The following is a 12,584-nucleotide window of genomic DNA, read 5'->3' as shown; positions in this document are numbered from 1 at the left end:
ACTTAGGCTACATGCATGCTGAAGAATGAACAAGGAAATCGGTTGTCATGAAAAAACGGAGACTTTATATTTTGTCGCAGACATGGACATCAATTGGACATGGGCATGCAATGCCAAGCCAGGACTTAAACGCGCAGCTGATGGGGTGTAATAGAGACCAGAAGCGAAATGCCAAAGACATGTTCTGATATGTAGGCCTACCTTTTACGTTTAGCTGTAATGACATTCAGGAAATATTTTCTGCCTTACAAAAACAGATAGGACAACATGTAGCCTACCTCAGTATGTGGTGGTTTTGTATGTCGGGCATCAGTTCAGAAAGTTTAATAGGTTACATGCACATATGCACGAGTTCACATTAAAACGCAAAAGTGGAGGAGTTGAAATAAAAAAAAACTTTACTTAACGTCGTGGCTACAACATAGTAAAAATGGTGAAGGTTGTTTTTGAATAGGCATACTTTGGGTGTCTGTTAGGACGACTGGAACAGCGGTCTTTAGTCTGGCGTGCCTTGTCAATTTAGCCTACTTGTGCATGGTGCAACTAGGTGTTTTTGGTTTTGGTTACCGTCTGTGGAGACAACATGATGATCCTCATACTGATTAATTAATTACCTGCTTTTGTTTGTAAGTTCACCGCTATGAGCTCTGGGCAGCTGGTCATATTTCGTCACAATTAATGTAGGACGTTTATGTGGAACTGTGAATGAATTTCGATTTGGACTCACGCGGACGGTAAGGAACATCAACAAAGCATACCGTGTAACATGTTCAAAATGCGAGCCAAGCGAGCATCAAATGCAATATTACATTTTACCTCATAGTGGTGCTTGACCTTACTACAGCCCTTTGATGCGCGTAAAGGCAAACACGCTTAAGTGGACGGGAGAATCCGCTTAGGATTGATTAACATGGGGAACTCCCTGATTTTGACCTGGCCCCACCCAAAGTGCGCAAGTGATGAAATCGCGCGTAAGCCCCGTTTACTCACGGGCTTGAGTAAGCTCGGAGGCGCTGTTGCGCACTTTTTTTGACTTAAGCGGGTGGGAGAATTCCGCCCATAGTGCTTTACAGTTTTAATTATGGCATCTGGGGAACAGAAATGTAAGTAAAAAGGTCAGTAAACATACACAAACATACTAAAAACCCAGTAAAAGAGAAAAAAAACCTACTAAAGCATAAATGAATAAAATAGAGAGAGCAATACATACAGAACAGCGAGAGGTTAGATGGACATCAGATTAGTCAGTCATGTGAATAGAACAGTGAAGTGTGACATGACACGTATGAGGAGATACAGCACACTGTAAATACCACAAAACTGATTCAGTCCAACTCATATAAAGAAACAATCCTGCACGTCCTAGTTGACTTCAAGTTCCTCCACACGTGCTTCACTGAGGAAGTAGCACATCAAAGATGTGTGACTTCCGACGATAAGAAAGCCACTGGGCATCTTATGACTAGTTCAAACTACGCTGGTTGCCATGGATCTTTGTTCACCATAAACAATTAGTAATGTAAACACAACATTTATAAACAGTAAGTCAGGTGTGAACAGGGAAGGGTAAGAGTATAAAAAAGGATGTACAAGATATGAGTGATTCTACGATTCCCCTACGCTTTTGGCAAAAGCAAAATGTCAATTATCAGTATTTTTTTTCAACTAAATGACCTAGATGTTTACATAGTGTATATATTTAAGTTTCCAAACAAACAAACAAACATTTGCTTAATTATTTTGTCAACAGTGTTATGGACAAATACTATGTCATTTCAAACATATATAAAAATACTACAGAGTTGAAACAATATATGTTTGAAAGTGCTTATGTCCCTTAGCAGTAATGTTGTCATTAATCTGTGCAACTGATATAGAAAATGTGATTGTTGAGCTTCATAAGTAGGATTTTATGAGTCACTGTGATACAGACTGACACATTTTTCATCATAAATCCCTGTAACGTCTGATTTGAATATAGTCACCCTCCTTACACAAGACTTCCTTCTCCAGAGATAATCCCTAGTGTATGTTCAGCAGAATTTTTCCAACACATAAGGGATCAATAGCGCAAAAACACTTTCAAAACAGTCAACGGTGTTACTCAACTGTGTTACGGTCAACAGTGCAGGGGAACAAGTCGGCACTTTTTTAGGAGAAAAAAAACAGAGCAGACAAACCCATCTCCCTAGAACATTTTGTTTGTTTGTCTATCAATATGGAGATAAATTGGCAAAAACATACTCCTCCTCCAGTGTCATCAGTGTTGCCAGATTGGGCTGGTTCCCGCCCAATTGGGCTGCTTAGGATGGCCGTGTGCGGGTAAAAATGGCATCTATCAGAAAAACCTTCCCACTGCCATATAAATCAATAGAATTGGGCGGGTTTTTAGGGCGGATTTTGATCATTTTTTGGGCTGGAAATCATCAGCCTCATCTGGCAACCCTGACTGTCCATACTTAATTGTAACACCATTGACGGTAACACCGTTGACATTTCAGCCATTTTTATGGTGTTGTGCTAACTGAGGACCTCAGAAGTTCCACCACAAACACCTTAATCAATTCACGTATCTGTATGCTTTATCTGTGTTTTTCTACATGTGATTTTCTAATTCAGATTCTTATGAATAGTTGATAACACCAGTTGACAGGCAATTTTTCCCGCTATGAGAACATTAAAAAGAATGGATTAAATTATGGAAGGATGGAGCTCAAAATTTACCAAAAAGTCTTCCCGTATCCTGCCAAAGAGGTTATGACATCACGTGATGTTATTCGTATGGCCTAAGACCAAACCATTACTGATTTATGGAGGAGGTTTCAGACCGTGACACGGTTAACACAGTTTTCGTGGACACACACAAAATGGCAAATTTCATGTGTAATGGAAAGGACAGTAGTCTTTCTGACAGTTTTTCATATTGTGATGATAACTGTGAATCAACATTTGCAATCGTTGAAACAAGTTTCTTTACATGCTAATATGAAGACTGAATCTGACATTTGGAAAACAGGACGGCATGAAAACGCCCAAAACCAGTATTAAATATTCATTCTTGCTGAGGGAAATAATGCTATGTCAACACTTTCTGTATTATATGAAAGATAAATGTTTTCTAATGTCCAAAACATCATTGGATGCAGTTAATAGTTAGTGGAATTGCCAAATAAAATCCACGGACTTAAAAGTGTAGGCGAATTAGAGAATCACTCATATACTTGTGTGCAGGGCTCTAAATTAACGCACGCCAACACGCCAAATGCGGGTGAAAAATCATTTTGGCTGGTAGAAAAAATCATCCACTAGCCAAATTGGCCGGTAGCGCGTGCCCGACTGAATGTTAAACAGCTGCACGCACAGATCTGTAGCTGCCGTCTGATGAACGTCAAAACGTCGCCTACATTACCCACGAACATTAGCCCGTCATGATGTAGCCCACACCCATTGGCTGACCGTTAATCACAATAAGGCAGCCTCACATCCATTGGCTGCGTGTTTGATACCCGCGCGCTGGAACTAGTGTTGATAAAATATGTTCAATTAGCGGACTAGCGCGGATTACTTTGGTTTTGTAGGTTTTGGTCTGATGAAAAATAATGTGGCAGTGGTTAAAGCACGGTTATGTGTCGATGAATGCAAGTAACAGTAGCGTTGTGACAGTGAAATAGAGTATTGGTGGAGCGAAAACGGCGCGCGTGAGTGGAGGGACAGCAGTTAGAACAGCTGTCTGTCAAAACAGTGTCGTTGCCGTCAGAAGCCGTCTGATATTTGCGAGGTCCTCGCAACTACAAACGATGGAGTTGTCTTTTCCTAATAACGCCCACGCCATCGCAAAGACCCTGCACGGGTATGACACAAGTAAGTGAAAAAAAGATAACAAAAACTAGCGACGAAAGTAACAAAGTAAGCATGGTCTCCGTGGTGTTATTGGATATCTAGTTGACATAGCGTAACGGTAATTGTCATTCCAAGTGCATCGTAAGTAAAGCTAATATGAATTTGACCTGGAGGAACTTGAAGGTGTCACGCAGCAGCAGCATAAACACACAATGCAGACATCATTCACGCACTGTGTAGGTGTGTGTGTGTGTGTGCGTGCGCGCGCGCGCGCGGGGGGATGTCTCCTGTCCTCCTCTCGTCTCCTTCTCCTCCCTTCATCTCTTCTCCCCTTCACCTGTCTTCTGTGCATTGTCCATGGTATTTAACCCAATGTGTGTGAAGTGATGCTGTGTAGGGGATATGAGGTTTTGCAGTGTTTGGTTGTGTGTGTGTGTTTGGCTATGTTGAAAGTCTGGTATGTGTGTGACATTAGTGTTGAAGGCATGCTGTGTTTGTGTGAGTTGTAGGCCTATACTGTATGTGAGGTTTGGGTGATGGTGTGTGAGGTAATAGGCTAGTGTTTGGCTGTCTGTGCAGTATATGGAAATGGAATGAAACATAATGAAATGCAGGTAATAAAAATATAATTACTAAATAATTATAGAATAGACTGAATTATATTGAGTATAATATTTATATTGTTTATCTGTGTTGAGGACATAGCCTAGTTTAGTAAAATAATTAAAAGCAACATAATTAACACATGGTTTATTTTGGTGAGAAAAAAATGGCTAGTTGACTTTCCATTTGGCTAGTAAGAAAAAATGTCTACTAGCCAAATTGGCTGGTGGTGGAAAAAGTTAATTTAGAGCCCTGCTTGTGTGTATATATGTAGTATCTATGGACGTCGTGTCTGGCCAGTTGCTGGGTGGCTGCCATTCTGGTAACAACACATCTATAACACGTCTTACAAACACACCACTAGCATTGTGAAACTACATTGTGGTTTTAGCCTACCTTGTGACTGGCCAGTGTCTGGGTGGCTGCCATTGAGGTAACAGCACATTTATAACATCTTATAACGTCTTATAAACGTTGTATAAACACACACAGCTAGCTTTGTATAAACTACATGTGGTTTTAGTGCACCTTGTGTCTGGCCAGTTGCTGGGTGGCTGCCTCTAGGGAGCCGCTCTGCATGGAGTCTGCGGTGACCAGGCGGCTGGACATCTGCAGTAGCCATCGCTCCACCTCCTGCAGCTCACCGCAATACTCCTCATGCTCTCGCACGCGCTCTGTCAGGCCCTGGACACGCGCCTGTGTGGATGGCAAAGAAGCAGAAAACCGTCACGCAGCTATTGTAGGACTTCAATTATCCACTGGACTGCTCAAATTATACGCATGCATACAATGTATTCATCTCAGAAGCTCACAACTCGTATCCACGCCCCATGATAACTATCCACCACAACAAATTCTTTCGGCATATGCACTGTCAGGCAATGAACACGGCCCTATGTGTACTGTATGAATAATCAGAAACGGTAAAGAACAATACTGTTTGAGTGGAATATCTACTACACCGTAACATGACCATAAAAACTCCTAAACACTTGTGTCATGCATGTATTTACGTGCATCTTGCACATCTCAAAGACCCACATCCCATATCTCATACCCCACAATGACTACTGTACATCAAACCCCATCTACCTCTGACTGCTGTGCTGTCTGTGCTACTTGCATTGCTATTTAGGGCGCTGACATGCGTACACAATGCTTGCTCTACACCACTGTACAATAACTGTACAAACACAAAAGGGGCTCCCAGCAGAAAAGGTTTGATAACCACTGCTCTACAGTGTAATAGGTGCTGTTTCCACGTAGCTGGATATTTTTATATGTGGATATTTTTTTCTCCTGGTTGCATTGGTTTTGCATTGGTTTTGGCCTTCCGTTTCCACGTAGCAGATATTTAAAATCCAGGTATAAAAAGCAGGAGAAAAAAATATCCTGTTTAGGGGACTGAAACGCATTTGTTACAATGGGGATTTATTTTTATCCACATGTTGCGTTTACACCTCAACAGGAGAAAAAAATACCCTGCTAAAAAAATATCCTGCTACGTGGAAACAGCACCTTAGCCTGGCGAAAGCCGACTGTTTACTCTGCCATTTAAATTCATTGGAGTTCCGAATTCAAATTCAAATTCAAATTCAAATTCAAGTTGTGCTTTATTAGCATGACTGTTATGATATAGTGTTGCAAAAGCACACAAATAACCTTAACCAATAACCAATCATTAACGGACTCCGCGGGTGAGTTCTGTGTCACCACTCTCAAGTGCTTGCTGATTGGCTGAACAGTGAGCAAACCGAGCTAGGAGGCTTTCGCCAGACTTCGTGCGGAGCCAAAATCTTTGGGTGGAATTACAAAGCATGGCATCGCCAGGCTACTGCTCTATAGCCTGGTATGATCCGCCCATACTACTTCTCCAGGGGCGGGTTATACCAGGCTAGCTGTTTTACACAACACAGTAAGAACGAAGTTAAGAATAAACTTCTTGTGTGTGAGCGAGTGCTGTCCACTCACCCGGGCTGCTGAGCAGAGTTCTGTGTACTCCGCCTGTAGCTTGGTCATGTTGTCGCTGATGCTGGGGTCCTTTACCGAGTCCAGCAGCGCCTCTCCCCTCTCTAGCACAGAGCGCACCGCAGACTCATGGGACAGCACCGTCTGCTGCAGAGTCTGCAAACACAGTCACAAAACGCACACACTCATGTACAAAGAATGTTATATTACAGGCAGGGCCAGATTAAGATGCCCTGACAGGGGGGGGGGCCCTAGGCTGCCGCCATATCGAGTCTGTGTATTAATCCGGCCCTGATTACAGGATGTAAATGATGACTGTGACTAGATGATGTCATAATGTAAATGATGACTTGATTACAGCGCATCTTACCCTTATGCTAATGCAGATGTTCTGCTTGCATTGCTATAACTGCCTACACAAACTGCAACCTCACAATAGCTGCACATGGTCATGCACAATTTGGGTCTTTACATCTGAAAACAACAAGGTTGGTTTTATGATAACAATATAAGAGTAATGTATATACAGTGTAGCATACTGATAAGCTGCAGCCAGTCAGCCTATGGGTGATAAAGTGCACTACGTATGCGCAGGACTGAACTGGGGAGAAATAGGGCCCGGGCACTTTTGGCTTAAAGGCCTCCCCCCTCATAATAAGCAGCGCAGAACTGGCTCACCAAGGGCCCTGCACCCTTGTGGGCCCCTTATTTTCAAAAATGTTAAATAATTACTTTTTTTTTTTTAAATTCTGGAAATAGCCCACAAGGGTGCGGGGCCCACCGGGAAATGCCCGCTATGCCAGATGGCCAGTCTAGCCCTGCGTGTGTGCGTGCTCCTGCCCACCTTGTACTTGGCGAGCTGGGCCTTCCTCTGGTAGAGCTCTGCCTTGGGCTCCAGCGGCGCCCCCAGCACCGCGTGGGTCTCGGCCACCCACTGCGCCTGCCCCTTGTACTTGTCCAGGAAGTCCTTGGACAGCTGCAGGCTCTTGTCCAGCGTGCTGAGCTCCTGCCGGATGGAGGACACCAGCTCCTCCTAGATAGATAGATTATTTATTTGTCTTTGCAGAAACTTGTTCTGTGCCATTGACAGTGCATCTGATAGTTACAGAAACAGACAAAACACAAAAGACAAGTACAATCCCCCATCACAAACATGGGTCGGATGACCGAAATGTGTGCGGGATTTCTTTACACTTGAATGACAACCCCACTGGGATAATATCCTACGCACCTGCCCAACTACAGAGGTGTGCAAAAGCGTCTTTGTTGAAGTGTGACACATCCTTACCTGCTGGGAGAGGCGCGTGGACACCTCCTCCCTCATCTGCTCCGCCTCCGATTCTTCCAGGAAGCAGGCGGCTCGCTCCGTCTTCTCCCGCATGGCCGTCAGGAAGCTGCGGCCGCGCTGCACGTCCGCCTGCAGGGCCTGCAAGGCAGTCAGGAGGTCAGGAGGTCAGGATGTCCGTTAGTCAGTTGGAGCTGGCCATAGGGTCCAGGTCAATTCTCAAAACTCTCATCCATTCCTCTGTCCTAATGTTGTTAACTTGTTGTTGTCAAATTTCCTCGTGTGCCACAAGGCTCGATTTAATTTCCAGATATGTCATGTTTGTAGTTTGAATGTTAAATGAATGTCCAATAAAAAATGACTTCACCCAAGTTATCAGGACACTGGTTTGGAGAAATGCCTTGAACCCATATAGACATATACAGTCTAGTTATAACTGCATGTCCGCTTTCTGCAGGACAGTCAGGAAGTCAGTTAGACAGCTAGACACGCATAGTCCAGATTCAGCTGCACGTCTGTCTGCAGAGCACATCACACCGCAAAACAAACAGGAAGTCAGTTAGACCCTGTCACAAATTTGACCCAACCACCTCAGAATCAGCTGATTGAGTAGAGTAGAGTAGAGTAGAGTAAAATGCATAAACTGATAGACAGGTATACTGGACTACAATAACAGTAGACCAGTTACTCAGTGAAGTGATGTGTTTTGGAAGGAAAATGTGTTTTGTTTACTTCTACTTTTACTTTGGACCCCTCTGGCGGTTAGACACGTAGAGTGCAACGCAGTGTCAGCTGTTTCCTGTCACTTTCTACTTATAGAACATCGCCTGAACTGTGACAGATGCTCTCTGAGACAACTCTCAGATGATTTTTTTTAACCTGAGACGAGGCACCTCCAGAAGAAAAGTGCTACGACTACATTGTGCTAGAGGAGATAAATAGCAAGTCAGCTTTAAATTGGCATAATTTACGGATTTACACTGTCCCTCCTGAATCAGCATGAATGCAGTATGCTGGTGTAATGGTGAAAGTGAAAACGGCAACCAAATCTAGTTTATACAGTATAAACAGCATATCCATGGCCATGACCTGTATTAAAGGAACAGTACACTCAGGAAACTGCTTATCTGTAGTTAAGTCTATGGTACCAAATAAAATATCATCAAATGTACTTATAAAACACTTTAAAATTAATGTAAATTCATTTGTTAATTGATAATTCATCAAAAAAGGGTGGACTTTAAGCATGCTTTTGAAAGTTTGGGTTCTCTTGGCTACCTCCAGTTTCTTCATCTTCCTCTCCATGGCAACGCGATCCACGACGTCGATGCTGATGGACACGCTGCTGCTGAAGTTCTTCTGGGCTGTGCTCAGCCAATCAGAGAAGGTGCTGAAGACGCTCTGGGCCTCCTCGATGCAGGACACCTCCTCCTTCAGCTGCTTCATAGTCTCCTGCACAAATGAACGAGGGACAGTTACACACAGGAACAGGTGACATTTGAACACAGGAGCGACATTTAAACACAAGAACAGGGGACATTTGAACACAGGAACACAGGACATTTGAACACAGGAGCGACATTTAAACACAAGAACAGGGGGCATTTGAACACAGGAACAGGTGACATTTGAACACAGGAACAGGTGACAATTACACAGAGGTTTAAAAGTCCTTTATTGGACCAAAGATTCAAATTTTTACAAAGCCGTCAGAACATCATCATTTTTTTTAGCAAAGAAAAACAACACCAAACCAGTTCCCTCCTTGCAGCCTCAACACCAACCTCTCCTCCTCATCCACCTCACACAACAGTCCTCCCAATCCCCAAATTCCCAAAAAAGAAACTACATCATTCACCAATTTGTAATATGCGAACTCCACCTTGACCCTACACCCCACCATCCCCTTTAAAACTTCCACAGGGTTTGTTGTCCCCTCCCCAAGATTTTTATTTTTTTGGGTTCGCCATATGACAATTACACAGAGGAATAGGGGACATATGTGTTCAGTGGGCTTTTTGAATGGTCATTACCGTATACTACACGTAGAATGCATGCGCATGTCAGTGTATGCCACTGAACACTAGTGTGAATCCACATTGGATGTACATTCCTGAACAATTTCTATCTGGAAATATATTAATTTACAGTACACGTAAAAACGTCTACAGTCAGTTGCAGAATGAGGTGTATGCATCCCCATTCCCTTCCCTGTGACCTACTGCAGTACTAGTTTTTACAAAGCACAATACCAGGGTTCTCCACCTGGGGGGCAGATCAGGCTTTTGTAACCAGAAACATTGTCTATCGATTGTACTTATCCACACCCTGAGTGGAGGTGAGCTGTGATGCTGTGGCACTATAGCAATATATATGAGCATGTATGGGGTGTGTGAATATGTTGTTTACCATGAGTATCAGCAGCAGGGCGTGCCATCGGGACGTGAGCTATGTTGAACTCCACAGTGTAGCTGCATGTAAGTACTGTACTGTGTGTGTATGTATGAGTATAGGGTATACTGTACTATAGAGTATACTGTACTGTATGTGAATGTGTACCATGTTGTTTACCATGAGTATCAGCAGCAGGGCGTGGTACCGGGAGGTGAGCTGTGTTGAACTGTCCAGTGTAGCTGCATGTAGGTACACTCAGGGCCGTCTCTAAAGAATGGGCTGAACGGGCTGCAGCCCCGGGCATCACCGCTAGGGGGGGCCTCCGGTCGCGGAATGTCAAATGACAAAAAATAATAGAAGAAAAAAAAAAGAAAACGAGCGAAAATGTCGAGCCATAGGAAACAGGAGAGTGGAGCAAAAAACGAAAATTAGTAGAAATAAAAAAGGAAAAAGCCAAAGAATTATTACAGAAAACACCCAAATTAACCAACCTGTGGAGTAGTCAACCTGCTGTAGCGGCTACCACCAGCAAAGGTTTTTTCGGTAGGCTACACAGTTCTGGTCCTCCTTGCGCAACTCTCGAGCAGCATGTGGCTCGCCTTTGCAGCTCGCAAGGTTAGTCTATTGTACGGTCAGCATGAAAAGGGTACTGTTGTGCTGGCTGTCTATCAGCTGTCAATAACGCCACGCGGACTTACTAAAGCCCTGATCAAAAAGCGAACCGCGAGATATTACATTCCTCACGCAACGTTTTGGTATCTACATGGCGCTGCGCGAGCATAGTAGGCTGCATCAACATGGTAGGCTATGATTTCGCGACATCGGCAACTTCGTCAGCATTTAAGATAGTGTTAGTCATGTCAACGTTATTGTTTTGAAAGATGTAATTGCTGTCAATGCCAACAGACAGTCAATTAGTTTCTAGTCGCTGAAACACCTTAAAAATAGCGACAGATAAGAGAGAAGGTGGGAGTCTTTGACAGTGAGAGAAGGCGGGACATATCTCACAGACGCACGCCTATGGCAAGCCGTTTTAACATATAGTTTTTTTAAGTGACAAGTTTTTTTTTTCTTGTAGGCCCATGTAGACCATCCTAATTTGAGTTCATAATTTCTAATATATCAGTTTCAGTAGCCTACAATCTTAAATAGCCCTAGTGTAATATTGTATGCAATAATTTGTTTCATTAGTAGGCCTACATTGGATAGGCATATAGCCTACTACATTTAGACTGATAGGTTGGCAAATAGCCTACATTTCCATTGTAGAATATTATATTAGACCTACATAGGTCATCTACACAGTACATATGCAAATTATTATTAATTATTTTATTTTATAATTTTATTTAATATTTATTTTATTTATTATTTATTATTATTTTTGGGTTTCACGCGCTATGCGATAAATCGCGATTAATCACAGAAAGTCATTGAGTTAATGCGATTAAACATTTTCATGTTTGCCCACCCCTAGAAATAATATCACCAGTTAACTTTAAACAGTATCTGTCATAGATTGGTAGGCCTACTGTGTACGCTGATGTCAGTGGGTTTGTGTGACGTCATGCGTCAGAACATGATATGAAGGGCCCCATCCGGGTAATTAGCCCCGGGCCTCAGAAAGTGTTAATCCGGCCCTGGGTACAGTGCTGGGGTATACTGTACTATAGAGTATACTGTACTGTATGTGAATGTGTACCATGTGTTTACCATGAGTAGCAGCAGCAGGGCGTGGTACCGGGAGGTGAGCTGTGTTGAACTATACAGTGTGTGTATGTACAGTATGAGTATGGGGTACCATATGTGTACAGCAATGGCGTATTTGCCATTGAGGAAAGGGAGGACGATCCTCCCTCAAAATTATAAAGCCAGATCTTCCAGTACAAATTACAGAAAACAAAACATATTTATTATATATTTGTTATATAATTGTTGGTATTTTATAGCTATTTAGCAATAAAAACATATACTTCAGCGCTTCTAATTCACATAATAGACCTTAGAGGACCGTCCTCCCTTCCATCCTCATTGACTTCCATTATAAATGGTGAAAGCCCGGCCGTAGCGCGGGCTTTACTTTTTAACATTGAAGTGAATGGAGCTTAGGGAGGACTTTCCTCCCTTTAGGCGGGTCTAGAGCCATGGAAGTAATCTGCCTATCAGCGAAGCTGAATTTATCGAAAGCCAACCAGAATATGACGAGTTGGGTTGACAGACGACAAGCATGAACTCGGTCGTCATGACAACGATATACAAATCTACCGTGTGAGAAGAATGCGGCAGCAGACAGTGGAAAGTTTGGAGTAATTGGCGAATGTTTTATGAACCCTTAATAAATACAAACGAAAGATCAACTGTTTTCATGTTGTGAATCGCGCAATATCACTCCCTGGATTTAGATTGAAAACCGAGTGGAAAGGTCAGTGTGTTTATATCAGTCTCTCACGTAAGTCGATCACTAGGCTACACAATGCAGGCGAAGCACGGATGC

At 42.9% G+C, this 12,584-nt stretch overlaps 1 protein-coding gene across 1 annotated transcript in view; it reads right to left on the bottom strand.

Moving 5' to 3' along the window:
• The window catches only part of syne1b (spectrin repeat containing, nuclear envelope 1b), a 204,358-nt gene that overhangs the window by 99,000 nt on the left and 92,774 nt on the right, over positions 1–12,584 (bottom strand). Inside the window, exons 68-72 of the mRNA XM_063184266.1 lie at positions 8,975–9,148; positions 7,700–7,837; positions 7,256–7,444; positions 6,415–6,567; positions 4,972–5,139 (exon numbers count right to left, since the gene is read on the bottom strand). Of these exons, the coding sequence (XP_063040336.1) occupies positions 4,972–5,139; positions 6,415–6,567; positions 7,256–7,444; positions 7,700–7,837; positions 8,975–9,148 (822 nt within the window). The remainder of the gene's footprint in view (positions 1–4,971; positions 5,140–6,414; positions 6,568–7,255; positions 7,445–7,699; positions 7,838–8,974; positions 9,149–12,584) is intronic.

The sequence above is a fragment of the Engraulis encrasicolus genome, chromosome 19 (genome assembly GCF_034702125.1).
Source record: "Engraulis encrasicolus isolate BLACKSEA-1 chromosome 19, IST_EnEncr_1.0, whole genome shotgun sequence".
NCBI lineage: Eukaryota > Metazoa > Chordata > Actinopteri > Clupeiformes > Engraulidae > Engraulis > Engraulis encrasicolus.
The sequence above is the reverse complement of the archived record's forward strand: the minus strand, read 5'-3'. Positions and strand labels throughout refer to the sequence as shown.